We start from the raw sequence: 17,800 nt of genomic DNA on the forward strand, positions 1-17,800 counted from the left end.
CAAAAAGAGTTCATTGGCTAGCCTGGGGTAATACAGCTAGTATCTAATGTTGAATTTGAACTCAGGACAATGAGTCTTTTTGACTCCAGGCTGAACCCTATATACTATGTAACCTAGGTGCCCCACAAATATATAATAACCAATTATTTAAAAAAAAAGTGCTCATGACACATTTTTAAATTTAATCTGCATTTTTAACATTTTCTCCATTGCTTTCTTAAGTCTAAGACAATCAGCAAAACAACAAATTAAGTCCTGATACAGCAGTTGTTGATTTCCAGGGTGTAAATGCTACACTAAAAATTAAACAATAGGCTCTCAAGAAAACCTGAGTTAAAAACTAGCCTTAGACAATTACTGGTGGTCCAATCTTGGACAAGTCACTTAACCTGTTTGCCCCAATTTTTTCAACGGTAAAATGAGGATAATAGCAACCACCTTTAAGGGTTGTATGAGGATAAAATGAAATAATATTTGTAAAGTAGCTTGCTGGCTGGCTAGATAGATAATCATACTATAGACCTCAGAGAAGCAGGTGGTATGCATGTTGGACATTGTGCCAGACTTTTGTGAAAATTATATTTACCAGCTAAGTGATCCTGGGCAAGGCAATTAACTGTATGTTAATCGTATGTGCATAATACACCAGTTTTCTTCAGTAGCATGTGATGACTCATCACAAGATCCTATTCTATGCTGTGAAAGGGAAAAGTTTGCGAACCATTGTACTGAGATAGAGCTGTTTGTGATAGTACATAATAGAAGACATTCCTTTGCCAAGGAAATCAAAGATCCTGGCCTAGCCAACCAAATCTTCAGTTAATAAGATGGGGAGCTATTTTAAATTTTATTTTGTTTTTTAAATTATTTAAAACGAATACAAAATAGAAAAGGATACGAACAAAATTACTGTGTGTGCAACAGATCATGAGACGACTCCAAATAACAAACAATAAATTTCCATTCCAAGAAAGCTTATATAATAAATATTCTACATTGTGTTCAGAGACACCAATCTTTGCTTTTCCTTTGTATTCTGCTGGGCACTTTTTACTTTATTCTTTCTTTTCCCCTTTCTTCCCTCCTACCTTCCCTACGGAGGTTACAATGAAGTGTGGATGTACGCATAGATAACTATAATACACACGTATACATATACATTCATATAGATCTATGTAAGATCCTCTGTTTCTCTGAAAGTGGGTAACGTCATCCTTCCTCAGTCCAAGTCTTTCTATAGTTTTCTAAATCCACCAACTGATCATTCCCAACACCACAGTAATATTCCAAACTTATACTATCGGTTTTAAAAGTCTAAAACAGCATTGATTAATATGGCTAACTTACAGTGTAGTTTTGATTTTTCTCTTTTCATTACGTCTACATTGGCTTTAACTCTTTTGTTCTTTTGCTTTAGCATCACCTTCATTTCTTTCCTTCAGAATTCAAGAATCCATCCTTTGTAAGAGTAACAACAACAAAAATTTGGGGAGGGCAGTTTTGAACAAAACCTGCTGACTAATCACAGACTATGGTTTTTTTTTAAATAGTCTAATACAATATTAATATGGTCGCATGGTCTAGTTTTGATTTTTCCCTTAAGTCTGTTAGTTTTCATTTTGTTTTTGTTTTTCTTTTGCTTTAGCATTAGCTTCATTTCTCTCTTTCAAACTCCAAGGATATGTCGCTTGTAACAACAGTTTTGAACAAAACCCGCCGACTAATCCCAGCTGATGACATTTCCCGTCGTGCTGCGTGGAACTCCGTACGCACAGCTCCCAGCGGCGGCAAAGCGGTCGCGGTTCCCCCACCTCGCCTCTGGGGCAGTCCCTGCTTTCCTATAAAACAAGGCGCCATCACTGGCTCTGGGAAAGTAGAAGGACCCAAGTCCCAAACTCTCCGCCTCCCGGGGTGTGTCTCTCGGAACCTGTTCTAGGCAGGTAGAGCCGTATTGTTTTCACTCTCCTCCCCCTCCCTGAGGGAAGCACTTTTCCGAGCCGCCGGTTTCCGTGGCCCCGGGTTTCTGAAGCTTGGCAGAGGGACAGTGATCGCTTTGTCCCCTGCTCTTACAATGAGGTAACCCAAATCACAAGGGCCTTGGTGTGTAGCTGGGGGCTCACTAATCAGTGCTCCCGGCTTGCTGCGAATCCTGCCTCGCCTCTCGCTGCTGCTCTGCTTAGCACACATAAAGAAGATAAATTATCCCGCTTCCCCTTCAGAAAGCGTATTGTGAGGCGCATTCCAATAGTGTGAGCAAAGGACGGACTAATGGGAAGCGTTAAATGGGGATGGGGACGGCTTCGCAGCAGGCCGGCTCCGTCCGGCAGATGGGAGCGGAGGGGAAGCCCCGGCTGGAGGCCCTTCCTTCCCCAAGTTTCCTGTTACCTTGATGCCGGAGAGAAAATAAATCCTCCTGGTAGGCATCTCCTCCCGGCCCGGCGGCTTTGCTGCGGTCTCAGGGTGTAATAAGAGTCTATTCAATAGCCACCATTCCTCTGTTCAAAGAAACCTCTCGACCACCCAAGGGACCTTTAAAAACCCACTGCCTAAGAGAGATGGTTTTCAGCTGAAAAGTGGGATAAAAATGGCCTCGAAGACCCGGGCCTCTGAGGCAGGAAGGAGTAACTGCGGGAGCGAGTCCTCAGTTTCCCCTCCGCGACTATTATTCCTCTGGGTGGAATATTCATTCGCACAGGTGGAGGGAAGCCAGAAGAAAATAATTGATTGCTCAGGACTACCAGACTTAGGCAGAAAAGCGTTTTAGCTGACTTTGCCTGCCACTAATAACACAGCTCACTCCGGGAAATTTCCATTAACAATCTTTCAAAAGAATATTGTTTGTTTTTTAAACCCGCGTTCCCTTTCTTCAAGACACCAACACAATTCACTATGAAACTACAGGCAGAGCACACGGATTGGGTGGTGGAGAAAATGCAAGAGTGAACTTTTTTAAACGATTTCCCTGCACAATTCACACATCCCATCGTCCCCACTGCAGGTCTGGACAGCCAGCACGCACGCTGGCCGTTCTCATGCAATGCTGCCTCGCAAAGGTACTTGGCATCCCAGGCTAATGAAAAGGCCAGAGTTGTGACATTATTAGCAGGCATAATGGAAGGAAAAACAAGGCCAGGACGAAAAAAAGAGTGAGAAAGTACTTGAGCTTTGATTTAATGTGCATAGGGCACAATTAGGCTGGGATCAGCTCTTTGTGGGGCTGTTTGAAGACCTTCATTAGAATTCACCACTTAAAATGGGCCTCCTTACTCAAACTTCTGTTTTCAAGCTCTGATCTCTAAGGAACTAGTTTCCTTAGATGTTCAAATGAGTTGGCGGCCAGCCAGAGGTCAGCAACTTCTTCAGCTCGGGTGCCCTCAACAGGACTAAAAAAGTGTACTCCCATCTTCTTTTAAGTTCCCTAGTACTGACTACAGAGGGACCAATTCCCACCACTCTGTGCCGTCTGAAGACTCAACTTTTTGCTTGACTGAGTTTTCCCATTTATACAAAGATAAAATACAATCAATAGACGCCACCAGTTACAGGAAAGTGCTCAGGGGATGGGGAGGGGAGCATGGTGGATAGGGCCCAAGCCAGAAGGCTCAAGCTGACCCTGCCAATGTCTGGTTGTGTGACCCTGTACACATCTAAGCAGTCCTCTGCATTTTGGCTTCTGAGACTTCCCCAGCAAGGGGGGAAGAACAAATAAAGGAGAGATTAGATGAGGAGGGAGGGAGAGAGAGAGAGAGAGAATAAAGGAAAGAGAAAATGAAGAGGGGGAAGAGAGAAGAGACAGAGACAGAGAGACAATGAGAGAGAGAGAGAGAGAGAGAGAGAGAGAGAGAGAGAGAGAGAGAGAGTAAATGAAAGAGAAGATGAGGAGGGGGAGAGAGAAGAGAGAGTCAGAGAGACAGAAAGAGGGAGACATTGAGAAAGAGGGGACACAGAGAATAAAGGAAAGAGAAGATGAGGAGGGGGAGAGAGAAGAGACACAGAGAGAGACATTGAGGGGGGGACACAAAGATAATAAAGGAAAGAGAAGATGAGGAGGGATAAAGACAGAGAGAGAAGAAAAGAAGAGGAAGAGAAGGAGAAGAAGGAAAGAAAGAAAAAAGAAGACAGGAAGAAGAGGAGGAAAAAAGAGAAGAGTGACAAAGAAAAAAGAGAAACATGGTGGAAAATAGTACTAATAATTTTCTTAATTTCCATTTAGTGGAACTTTTGCCATAATTTCCCACCTTGCCATAGTTTCATAGACACATCAAAAGATACTAGAGTAATACTTTTTTTCCCCAAGGAGATTTATATTCATTACACAGAATGCTGTAAAGTCTTTCCCTTACACACCAATTGGGGAAAGTTAATCTCAAATTGTGGCAAGTATATTTCCATACAACAGTACTTTTACTATTTTCAAATGCACATAGCAATAAAGACTAAGCTGAAAACCGTGTGCCTAATTAATACACATCCTTAAGTAGTTAGGATGGTCGAATTTTAGAGTTGCAAGTGACTTTTAGGGTTATATTGTTTAATCCCAACAGATAAAAACATAAATCAAGAAGAGAATTAGAAAGGCAATATGATACAATGGAAAGAACACTGGGTTTTATGTCAGAAATCCTAGATTTAAATCCTGACTCTATGGTTGGGACAAGTCCCTTTACCTCACATCTCAATTTCCTTATCTTTAAAAAGAATGAATTAAAATAGATGATTTCTAAGATCCCCTCAGCTCTATATGTATAGTCCTAAGTGACTTGCCTGTACTTTGGTTTTATTTTTTGATTTGGTAAATAAGTAATTATTATTTTTAACTAGTTTTTCAAGTAGGAGCAGGGAGATTCTGGTATATATTTAACAACCAGCTCTCACAAAAGTATAGTATGCTCTTAAGTTTAATCTTTATTAACAATTCTTCCATTACTTTCTTGTGATTAGCAGCATTTGTGGATTTCCAAAATAAAAATGCTCACAGTGAAAATTTAGCTCTCAGCTTTTATGAGTCAGTTAAAGCTGACTGTAGCAGAACAATAACAATGTAAGGCTTCCCAAGTACTTAGTTTAAAAAAATATCTCAAGTAATTTAAACATTTCCTTATTCTGTTTATTATGGTCACAGATAATACAAAGTAAACTCCAACTCAACCCCTGAATAGATCACCAGAAAGTTTGAATTAATAGAGCCCCAATTGAGATTTTTGTATTTGTAACAAGGATTTTAAAAGAGAAAAAACAAATCAGCAAAACCACTCAGCATATGCTGTCTGACAGCATTTATAATATTCCATAACCATAATCCCCAACTAATACATTGAAAGAAAGGAAATGTGGTCTCTCAACTCTTCTTTAGGACCAATCTTGGTCATAATAATGATGAAACATTTGGTTTATTTTTTTATTCACCCCCTTTACACTATGTAGTTATTGTATATTAATTTTATACATATACACATGTGGATGAAGAGCAAGCAAACATACTGATTTTTATGGTTTTACTTCATTCTGAATCAGTTTATGTGAATCTTTCTATGCTTTTTCTGTATTCTTCATAGTTTTTACTTTTTCATAGTCAATTTCATAAAGCACATTAATATTCCATTAAATTCATATAACACAATTTGTTTAGTTTCCCCTAACACTGGGTAACTATTTTGTTGCCAGTTCTTTGCTACCATGAAAGACCTATTATGAATACTTTGGTATATGTGGAACCCTGCTTTCTATCTTTGACCTTCTTGGAACATATGCCTTGCAGCATGATAATGGAGTCACTTCTTTAACCTAATTTCAAATTGTTTTTCAGAATTCCAGCCAATTCACAGCCCTACGAACAGTTTAGTGCGCCAGTCTTGCCACAGCCCCTCCAACACTATTTCCATAAGATTGTAGATTATAATTGGAAGGGACTTCAGCGGCCATCTTGTCCAACCACATCATCTTTTATCATTTTTGCCAATTTACTGGGTGTGAAGTATAACCCCCAAATTATTTTTATTTGCCTTACTCTTATCAGTGATTTTGAACAATCTTTCATTAATAGTTCAGTACCATTCTTTTGAAAGTTGTTTATTCATATTATTTGGCCACTTCTTGGGGGGGATTGTTATTTATATAACAAAATGATTTTTTTACAATAACATTCTGTCATATTGCATGCCATTCTTCTGACTTTTAATGAGTAAAAAGCTCCCACCAGTTCTTTAGCTTGTGCCTTCCTGATGTTGGTCCCACTCTTATAGATATACTATTTGCAAAGCACTTGGTCTTTAGCGATCCCCTTCAACAAACCAAATATCATTTACTTTCCATCACAGATTTTCTGGATTAAGATAATTTTAAACATCTCCAGAATTTTCTCTTTAGAGGGCCAGCATATAACGTTGAAAAAATGAACAAACTTTTTAATCAGTGATTCAAAATAATTTCATCAGTCTTTTTACATGCACACATATACACACAAGCATAATCCTTGCAGCTATCTTTCTCCTTGAAATATCCTGCTGCCTTTTCTTTCCTGGTAAAACTGTTTTTAAGTGTCAAAGCAGGAGGTAGCTGGATAATAGGGTGACGCTCTTCTCTCCAGTCATGTCCTTCCAGAACTCCCTACATGCACACTGTCAATTCCTGAAACTGTGAAAAATCAGAAGCTTTGGACAGGAGATGTGTATATATATGTGTATAAGATATATATATATATATATATATATATATATATATATATATATCTTAGATCCTAAGATGTGTATATATATGTGTATAAGATATATATATATATATATATATATATATATATATATATATATATATATATATATATATCTTAGATCCTAAGCTCGACATCCCATGCTGTGCATATGACTTATCACATCCCATATTCTGGGCTCCTCAATTATCACTGCCCATTCTACTCCCCACATCCTGTACTTCATATCCTGAAGCCTGCTCCTATGGTCCACATCCTACATTGGGCATCCCACAGTTCAGGAATATAAAGCAAGTTGTATTTCTAAATTTTTATTTTCTTTAAGAAACACAGAAACAAACCAGACACCTTCTACTCAGGTCAATACGGTATCTGGCAGGGTGCTTTCTCCTCATGTTAAATTCTGTAAGTTTGCCCATCTTGAAATCCTAGGAGTATGAGGAACAGGAGGCTTTCATTAGATTAGTGTTGAGGACATGCATTGTGAGGGAAAAATGCATCTAAAATAATACAAAAACTAAAAAGGAGTGATATTCCTGACTCAGCAATTGGCTTTACTATTTCCCCACTTTCCTGGCCTCAAAACAGCCATCCTGGAAGAGAAATGAAAAGTCAGTGGGGGTAAATGGGAAGACAATTCCTAACAGTAAAAGCTTTCTCTTTTTGATGTCATGTTTTGAAAATCTGTGGCCAGGATTGTGGGAGAATGTGCAGAGACACATTGATTTATAAGCCACAGATTTTCAAGAGTTCAAACATGTGAGCCCATAATCTGTGGGAAGTGAAGCCTTAAAAAGTGTTCTTAGTGCGGACATGTCCTTCAGGGCTTGGCTGGAACAAAGCTTCTGATTTTCCACAGAGTCACACCAAAGTGAGTAACAATAAATAAGGCCAAACATAAGTTCAAGTTCACCGTTTTGTACTTGTGGAATGTAGTAAAACTGAATTGTGGTTCATGGTGAGGTTGTTATTCAAATTCAATACAAAAATATCATCTTTAAAGAACAAATGGAGATGATTATCTCAATATTTCAAGCTTCTCCTGCCACCAAATCTTGTTTCTGTAAGAATTATCTAGATCACTGAAACAAAAAAGTGTTTTGTAAAGTTAAAGTTACAGTTATGTTTTCAGTTTCTCAAGAAAAGGGACAGCTTTCATTTCCACCACTAGCAGCCCTGCCATGACCTAGATTGGTACTAACCACATAGAATAAAAATACATTTTTAATGATCTACTCCCAGATTGTTCTTACTCTCTGAATTCTGCCAAGATGTCACAGAAAGGAGAATGCCTACTGGGATCTAGTCCCACCTTTGTTACAGACAGGTTAACACCCTCCCATCTGGAGGAGGGATGGGCTTAGGATCAAGAAGGTCCTGGATTGATAAAGATTATCACAGCAGGGGGAAATCACTGTCACACTAAGATCAGCTTACTACTGACTTTTAAAACCAAGATGCCTTTTGCTCCTAGAATCCCTCTCATCATGGAATGGGATCCCATTCTCAGAACAGGATGTTTTAAATGAACCAAACCTGTGAAAATTTGGGCTAAATAAAGGAAAAAAGAAATTAGTGATTCCTAATTAGAAGGGAAAACTTTTTTCCTACTCCCTCCAAAGAATGTATATATATTCTCAGAGCAGAACGGTTCAAATAGACCAAACCTATGAAAGCCTTGGCTGAATGAAGGGAAAAAGGACACTAGTAACTGCCAGTTAGAATGGGTAATTTTTTTTCTACTCTCTCCAAATAAAATGTATATATTCTCAGAGCAGGATGTTTTAAATGGACTAACTGTGAAAGTCTAGGGCGAATGAAAGAAAAAAGAGACTAGTAACTGCTAATTAGAAAGGGTAATTTTTTTTCTATTCCCTCCAAATAACGTATATATTTTTAAATTTGCATGTTTATTTACCATGCCTGTCTGATTAACTATGCGTCCACAGATTTCCTTCTTTCCCTCCCAGTAACACTTTCATTTTCTTCCTTACAAGACCTTGGTGCTCTTTTCCCAGAACTTTAGTTCAGTTCCTACCTCTTTTGTTAGGAAATGAAGCTTTGCTCTTTGTCCTTGACATTTCAGAGAGCTGTATTTAAACATCTTATTTTGCCTACAATGTAACCGATTCTACCCTTCAACCCTCATTTCCATGGAGGCTGGATGACTGGGAGGTGGAGAAGGGAGTTGGGAGGATGATGGCAAAAGAGCCCAAGTGAGAAAGCCAGAGGGAATGGAGGAGGAATGGGGGTGTCTCCATAAACTCCTGCTAGTCTTCTTCTCACCCCTCGCCAGTCTGTACCCCACTAGTCAGGAGGCCATTCCTTTTCAGACCTCGTGTACAAATTGTAGATGCTTGGCTTGTCGTTGCCCTGACAACAACATGTGGAAACCCTTCATGCTATGCATTTCCCAGGCTTCTCTGGGAGAATGGGATGACATGGGTTAAAGGGTCCCGGGGGGGGCAGGGAAGAATGTGACAAAAGGAGATAGAGAGGAGCTGGGAGGGGAGAGGAGGGAGAGAGAAAGAGACAGAGACAGAAAAAGAGAGACACACACAAATTAGAGAGACAAAGAGAGATAGAGACAGAGAAAGAGACACAGAGACAATGACAGAGAGCAGAGACAGAGACAGAGGGAATGACAGACAGAAACAGAGCAGGGGAACAACCAGTAGCAAAATCAGCTGGGAGGACCAGCCACTCCATGGGAGAAAACTTCAGACAGCCTTAATAAAGAAACACACACATCCCCCAGGGCCTCTGAGTTACCTGGGGCCATGACAGCTCTTACCAGCTCCTCTTTCTACTGCTGAGGCCTCCTAGATAACTTTATTCCTGCTGCTGCAGCTGTTGGAGTAATACAATTTGGAGTTGGAAAGGGTCACTTTAGAAATAAGGAAAACTGAGGCCTGGAGAGCTTAGGTGATTTGTCTAACATCACAAGATAGCAGGTAACAGAGCTGGGACTTGACCACCAAAGCCATGGATTTTTTTTTTTCTCCAATGCCACATAGTCTGCATTCAAATCGCATCTTTTTAAATAAAAAATGAAAAAGCTCTGGTTCAGTGTCTCCCACATGGCCAGACAATGCACTAAAGTGGATACAATTGTTGAAGAGATTTAAATTCACATTTATTTAAATAGCTTCTTTTTTTTTTTTTAATGAAGAGCAAGACATACATAATATCAAAGACATACAGGATTTAAAGAAACTTCTTCTCTGATTTAGGATCATAGATTTAGAGCTAGAAAAACCTTGTTAATAAGTTAGTCTGATAAGGGGTCTTTAAGTTTATTATAATCTATCTCATGAATTTTAGAAATGAGGAACCTAACGGCCAGAGAGATGGGCCTCTGTGGCTCGTCTAAGGTAATAACAGGATGTAAGTAAAAAAACTTGAGCTCCTATGCAAAAAATAAGTATGAAAGTTATTAATCTTGAAGGAAGGGAATATGAGATATAAGATATCCAGCTCTTTCTCTATTCCCATGTGACATTTACTTTAGACACTGTCAGTTCCTGAAAGCCTGATCCCCCAGAGCTCACATTCCTTGGAAGTTCCACCCTATGATCCTCCTGGCACCTAACTGAACACACACTAGTCACTCATTTCAGTCCTGCCTGACTCTGTGTGACCCCACTTGGTACTTTCTTGGCAGAGATATTGGAGGAGTTTGCCATTCTTTTCTCCAGCTCATTTTACAGACAAGGAAACTGAGGCACACAGACTCTTTGGAAAAGAGCCATGCATCCCACCAGTGTGTCCTCAAATTACAGTTTTTATTTTTTAAAAAATCATCTACCTCCCAAAAAAATACCATCCTCAAATAACTAAAATTGGATAGACTTTTTCCAGAGCCTTCTTCCCCTTGCTTTTCTGACCCAAGTTTTCTAACTTCACCCTTTGTGGAAGATCTAATTTTCAAGGCAACTTCTAATATTTTTTTTGAGCAGCTATAGGTCAGGAATGGGAGGAGATGGAGAAGGGGAGGAGAGCATTGGAGGAAGGGCAAGCCATGGAAAAAGAACTAGCATGAGACCGGAACAAGAGCACAGAATAGGAGGCTAAAGAAAAAATGGAAGAAAAAGAAAATCCTGCTGCTTGTGACCACTTATGAGAGGCATCCGGCCTATTGTGTTACTGATGCTACTGTGAGAGACCCATAGTGAAAGAACTAAAGAATTCCTGTCTCAATTCAGGCACCAAGGGAAACAGTCACCCAAAGTCTTCCCTGCCAGGGCAGGAAAGCAGAGATAGTCCAAGATGTGATTCAGACCAACTAATGAAAAAGCCAGGGCTGGGAGGGAGAGGCTGGGGCCTGGGGATCTGAGTGGAACACAGATTGGCCCATTTTTGATTACATGGTCAACTGTTGTAAATTGGCACCAACCTAATGAATGGGTGCATGGGGGGGGGGGGAGGGCGCGTAATTTAATTTTTTACTGGGTTCCAGGAAAGAGTGGACAAGGATAAAAGGGGCTCAGTTTAGGATCTGCAGCTAATATTTTCTTTCCCTTTAAATAGTAATTGACTGGTTATTTCAGTGAGTTGCTGTATACCCACTGATAAAGCCAAGGTCATGGCTTTAGTTCCCATGAAGGCAGTTAGTTTCCCTGCATTCCATCTTTTAAATGGGTACTATCAGTCATAAAGAAAAGAAAAATTAAGGTGTATTATTTTATTTTTCTGGGGCTCAATTTCTTTGTATAGTAAATAGAGGGGTTGAATGAAACAAGAGGTTCCCAATGTAATATGCAGATCACTGTCCATAATGAAAAACTGCTTTCATAATAATAATGTGTTATTTATAAAATGCACACAGACAAAAGCTCTCTGGGGTCCTTGATAATTTTTAAGAGCATGTTTAAGACCTTGAGACCAAAAAGTTTGGATTAGGTGATCTTTAAAATCCCTTTCTGTTCTAGAATTCTATGATTGCCTGTGAATCCATCTTCCCTACTGAGCTTCTTAATGATACTAGAGTTACATATAAGGATTACAGATGAAGAAAATACTTGATTTTGTCTGTTGGTAAGAGAGCTCAGAATGATCAATAGGGACATTCCTGAGAGTTTTGAAAGGAAGGTGATAATAATATAATGATTAAGGGACTAAAAAACTAGTATGCCACAGGAAGATAGTATGATGGTAGAGGGAAAATGGGAAAAGACATCAGGAAGGACAGCAGAAAGCCAGTCACTAAAATTCAATAATTTTGAAGCATTGATTTTATTTGTTTCATTGTGAGAACTGTGGGAGGCAAATGAGTAGAAAGAGATTTACAGACAACTCATCACATTTATTCTAAACCTTTTTTTTCAGTACTTAATCTAAAAAGTACCTAAATATTAAATTGTAAAAGGGACTTCAGAAGTTATATTAAAATGCTTACCCAAGTCATCTACAGAGGCCCTAAGAAGGACCCAGTTAGGCTCTGCTCAAAGACCTGCCAGGGAAAAGGATCTTATTATATCTCAAGATAAATCATTTTACTATAGGACAGCTTGAATTTTTATGGAAGTATTTCCTTTTGTTGAGCACAGTTTTGCCTCACTGAATCTAGTACTATAATCTCTGGATATAAGCAAAACAAATGAAATCTCTCAAATGATAACTCTGCAAAATGGCTGGAAACAGTTATTACCTTGTTTTTTTGTCTAGCTAAGTATCTGTATTTTCTTCAGTCAATTTTTTTTGTGATGTAGTTTCTGTAAGTGTCCATATTTTGGCACAGCACAAGATCTTAATAATATTGACAAAATATAAAATCAAGAATTTACTTCATCTCTAAAATGAGAGGGTGAGGCTAGTCTAGCTCTAACATATTGATCCTAGGAAACAAAAGAAAATGCTGTTGAACAGAAAGGTGGTTCTGGTATTTTTCTGGGTCTCTCAGATACAAAAGAAAAGAATAAGGGAGAATGTATAGAAGACAACCAATGATGTCAAAAATTTTCTGGAAACATTAGCAACTGTTCTGTATTTACTGGTTATATACAAAATATATCATGGTCCCTCTCTCTAGATAGTAACCATCAAAGATATCTTGATACCTTAATTTCATATAGAACATATATGCAAATACTCAATCCTTAGTATTTATAATTATTTCAAACTTTCTGTTTTGTTTTCATTGTCTTTTGATTAGAATGTGTTCTGTATTCTAGGGCAGTTTGAAAAATCTTGGAGTCCTTGCCCACACTTCCTCAAGAATTAGAAATTTAGGGAGAGTAAAAATTAAGAATTATGGGGATGTTACAATATAGGACTTTAGAGATCATTTCATTGAAACTCCTTATGAGAAAGTATGATCTTGCTCTAGTTAATTAGTTTGGTGGGTGGCAAAAAGTTTTAATCATTGTGTACTAGGAACCAGAAGGTGAAGTGAAGGAGACCCAATTGATGGAACATATTTTTCTAGGTCAGCAGCAGCAGAGATTAGAAAGAGTTAAAATTGGCAGAGGGAATTAAATTTGAAACCTGGTTATCTATATATCTGAATTGCAGTTAGGTTAGTAAGTGATTGGAATAAAAGCTCAAAATATGTAGAAAATGTTTATACATAGAGTGGTACGCATTTTGAAAGAAGTTACTCAATCTGCCTAAATCAGCCCAATACTGTGCTAAAAGGAAACCTAGACCATTCTACCAAGAATTTAATAAGGCTTTCACAAATACACCCTCCCTTTATCAAATACTAGTGAAAAATACCTGTGAAAGAATGTCATACTTTCCTGCTCAGCCCAGCACTACTAAAAATTGAATTTTTATTTAGTCTAGTTTCAGAAATGTGGAATCTACTTATCAGGTAGGAAAAAAGGTCGGTACATTCTTTGATCCAACTGATGCTGACCTATTCTGATCTAATATAACTGGATCATTTTGTCCATGTTTTGACTAGGTGGGAAACCAAACCCTCCTAGCATATCTGAACCAAGCCCCAGTCTTGGGAAGCAAAGAAACCATGGGGTGAAGGAGGCCACTAATCATCTTCTCACCGGAGCATTCAGTTGATTGATGCTTTAAAACCAATCTCCTTGTGTTTGCCTTTACCAGGGATGGCTGCCCTAGATAGTAAGGCCTCAGGGAAGATGGGAATGAGAGCAGTGGTCTATTACATGACTACCACAATCATTGCTGTGGTGATTGGCATAATCATTGTCATCATCATCCATCCTGGGAAAGGCTCAAAGGAGAACATGCACAGAGAAGGCAAAATTGTGCAAGTGACAGCCGCAGATGCCTTCCTTGACTTGATCAGGTATGTCCTGCAGCAGCGCCCGTGTGAATGTGCTGGCTCACTGCTGAGTCACCCAAGACTTCTCATTTCCCAGGAACCAAACCTGCATCCTCCCTGGGCTAGTGTGAAAGATTACAAGATGCTACTTTTCATGGGAAACATCTTTTTGACGTGTCATTCTTTTTCTTTTCTCTTTCTCTTCACCCAGATCAGCCCTCCCCCAATTGAAATAAAGATCCATTGAATAAGTCAAGTTAAAGGGGCTCCCAGTTGGATCAGCCCATTCCAAATTCCAGTTTTGCTACTTAATGTGATGTAGGGCAAGTGCACAGTTTTTTGGGACAGGATCAGAAGTTCATAACTTTGTGTCAGTGAGCATGGTTTTATATATATACATATACATATATATATAAAATATATGTTATATATTTGATGTATATGTATTATATGTGTGTTATATAAATATAATACATATACATCAAATATATAACATATATTTTATATATATACATTATATTTCAAAATAGTTCTTTGTAATCCTATGTATTTAAAAACATTATACTCAAAAAGCATCCACATATATAATTATAATTCAAAACAGTTTCCTTTGTAATCCTATGCATTTAAAACATCATTCTCAAAAAACATTCACAGGCTTCACCAGACTGCCAAAGGGATCCATGAAACAATAAATAAATAAATAAAGTTTAAATATTCTTGGACTTAGATGAATTCTAAGATCCGGTTAAGTTCTAAAGCTATGAACCTTCTTATATTTATGGAGCATCTTCTTTCCCATATTGATCTATAAAGCCCCTTTTTGGATATCCAGGAGTTTCATCTTCACCATACTGACAGGTCATATAAGACCTCCAACTTTAGCTACATATTTATACAGTGAAATTTCATAAAATTTCTGCTAAATATGAATCTGTGATTATGATATCTTGGCAACGCTAAAATTGATCTTTGTTTTAATTTTGAAGAAAGCACTCACCTAAGGAAATTAGTAATATACATATATGGGATCCAAAATACAAAATACATTCAAAAAACAAAATACAAAAAATAGGAATGCCTAGAGATAGCAGTTTTTTAGGAATTCAGTAGTATCTGTGTATACATAATCTGCTAATTACATATGACCCTCATTGGTCAATAAAGTCAGGGAATGACATGTCTGGCATCTGACCATTGGTGAGGTGAAGTTCTTGACTCCCCAATATCCACTACTGGTACCTTTCCTCTTAAAATGGATGCCCAGCTTTGCCCTTAAGAGTGGATATAATCTTTTCCCTCTCCCTTTAACCTGCTTCCTGAAAAAATAGCAAAAAATCTTTGCTTTTTCTATGAAATACAATATGGAACCCTAGACATTAAAGAAGAAAAAGAATACAGATATATAGAAGTCTCAGTAATCTTGGTCCTGTACAAAGTACAAAGATATTGTCTTTATTTCTTTATTCTCTTAATGGACTAAAGAAATATCACAGACCAATGGAAAGTGATCTGGATTTAGAACCAGAAAACCTAAGTTTAAATTCCAGCTCTTCCACTTCTTTTTTGGACAAGTCATTTGACATATCTGTTCCTCACTTACCTAATTTGTAAAAAGAGGAAGCTATATAAATAACCTCTAATGTCTATTCTAATTCTAGATCTGTGATTCTATAAACCAGTATTTTATTATACCAAGTAAGTGCTAATGGCCACTAGAACTACACAAGAATCCTTGTGGTCCAATATTAACAGGAAAACATCTATTAACAATATGTTAAATTTTGTTAAATATTAAATTAATTAAAAATTAAAATGTGACCCATGGACCTATGTTTTTGGCATCTCTTAAGTCTTAACAGACTTGCCTTGCCCATGGTCACACAAGTGAGACCCTGGGAGATCCTGGATTTGAACCCAACTCTAAATCCAATGCTATTTCTATCATAACATGATAGATTTGGTTAGTCAAAGTTTCTTAGAAACATAATACTCCTCAGTCTAGTTTTAGGTATGAGAGTCCCAGATGGGATCTCCTGCCCTTGGTTTCAAGATTGCTAAGTAGCCTCTTTCACCCACAGTCAACTCAGCTATGGACTTGTTGGAATCCTATTGTTAGCCCCCTAGCACCATCAAATAAGACTTCCCTGTCCCCTTACTTAGCTTACAAAAATTTCTCCTGAATTTTCTGGTCTCTAAGAATTAATTCTCACAGCTGCTTCAGTTCCTAGAGGACTCCATAGCCTCAGGTCCTAAGCCTAGTTTATGACCCAGTTTCTGTTTATCCAAGCAAATTCTCTGGTCATATATAACTAGTTGTTCTAGCCTTTAGCTAAAGTGTGGCCCATCCTTTTATTTATTGCCTTTCCCTAGGACCTGGGGTCCCCTCCTGAGCCCATGTGGTGTGAGGCACTATAATCTCTGCCCTTGCTGTGTCAGCACAGCCTTGAAGACAATTTCCCTCTTTCCCATTCAAGTTTCTTTTTCTGGAATTCCCTGATCCATAGTTCATCACTAGTGCTGATGTCATGGGCATCCCCTAGGACCAATCAACAACTGGTACCTTATTCTGAATCTGTCTAATTTCATCTGACTAAATGGCTAAGTTAAGACTGAATTTGGTCTTATCATCCAGAGAAGCCCAGACATTCAGGTAAATGTTGAAAGCTATCTACATTTATTTGGGAAAATAAAAAGCTATTATAAAAAAAAAAGAAAAAGGTGGATGTGAGGGAGATTGATACTAATTAGCTATTTGCTTAAAAATAAAGATTGGAATTACTAAAATATTAAAAAAGGAAAACTATACATAATAATAACAATAATAATATATCATCATATCCCCTTTACGAGTAAGAAATGGCCATTTCAACATTTTTGGCTGATACCAAATGCAACCTTGGGGAAAATTATAAAGCATGCTATGTTTGCCTGTGGAAAGCCAAACAAGCTGACCTGCCAGCACTCTCTGTGCTCATGTACCTAATAACAGAACTAATAATAGAACTTTACCCCAAGGCTAAGACTTTGAATTTTTTTCCTTCCTCCTTTACCCCTAGTGAGGCCCATAATAAGCCATTTCACTTGAAACTTTAAGCGTGGACTCTCCTACATCTCAGTTTTGCTGTGAGTGTTCATGGAAATGCTAGCACAGATAGTAACTTTGAGAGCAGTGATAGCCATTGAAAAGGGATCAGAGATCTGAGCCTGGTACTCATGCTGACACAGTGGATTGGGTGGTAAATCAAAAAGAGTCATTTCAGACTACTGTTCATAACCTTTAAAAGTACATTATGGCACACTAAATCCTTTATAGAAGCCTCCGTCCTCTCACAGATTTCTTACATTACAGATATCAGAGCCGGAAAAGGCCTTCAAAATTATTTTGCACAAGAGATAATCAAGGCCTTGAGAGTTGTACAAGGAATTTGTCTAAGAACAATTTGTCCTTCTCCCAAGTCCTCCTTCATTCATGGAGGAAGCAAATAGTATGATACAAAATTTAATTTAATTTAATACTTCAGTTAACCAGATTCTTCTTAAAGATGGGAAAGGGCTTAAAATCCAACTAAGATGTCATCTGCTCTATATTATTTCTCACAGAAGCTGTTTTCATTCTCTTTGCTGGGCATTCAAGGTCCCCTAGCACCTCATGGCACCTATCTTTTCATCCTTATTATTTCTCTAGGCATATACTACACTCCAATAAAATTCTGGGCCTCTATTTCCTATCTGTGGATTGAATGTCAGTCCCTTCCATTTTAAGTCTGTAATTCTGTTGCTCAAATAATTGCACATTACAGCTATCATTTTGGTGTTTTATCCCCTTACTAAACTATAAGCTCCTTGAG

General features: G+C 38.2%; 1 protein-coding gene across 1 annotated transcript in view; it reads left to right on the top strand.

The window, feature by feature from the left end:
* Nucleotides 1-17,800, top strand: part of SLC1A3 (solute carrier family 1 member 3) — a 107,665-nt gene that overhangs the window by 64,035 nt on the left and 25,830 nt on the right. Inside the window, exon 4 of the mRNA XM_051989962.1 lies at nt 13,769-13,973. Within this exon, the coding sequence (XP_051845922.1) occupies nt 13,769-13,973 (205 nt within the window). The remainder of the gene's footprint in view (nt 1-13,768; nt 13,974-17,800) is intronic.

The sequence above is a fragment of the Antechinus flavipes genome, chromosome 1 (assembly GCF_016432865.1).
Source record: "Antechinus flavipes isolate AdamAnt ecotype Samford, QLD, Australia chromosome 1, AdamAnt_v2, whole genome shotgun sequence".
NCBI classification, from domain to species: Eukaryota; Metazoa; Chordata; class Mammalia; order Dasyuromorphia; family Dasyuridae; genus Antechinus; species Antechinus flavipes.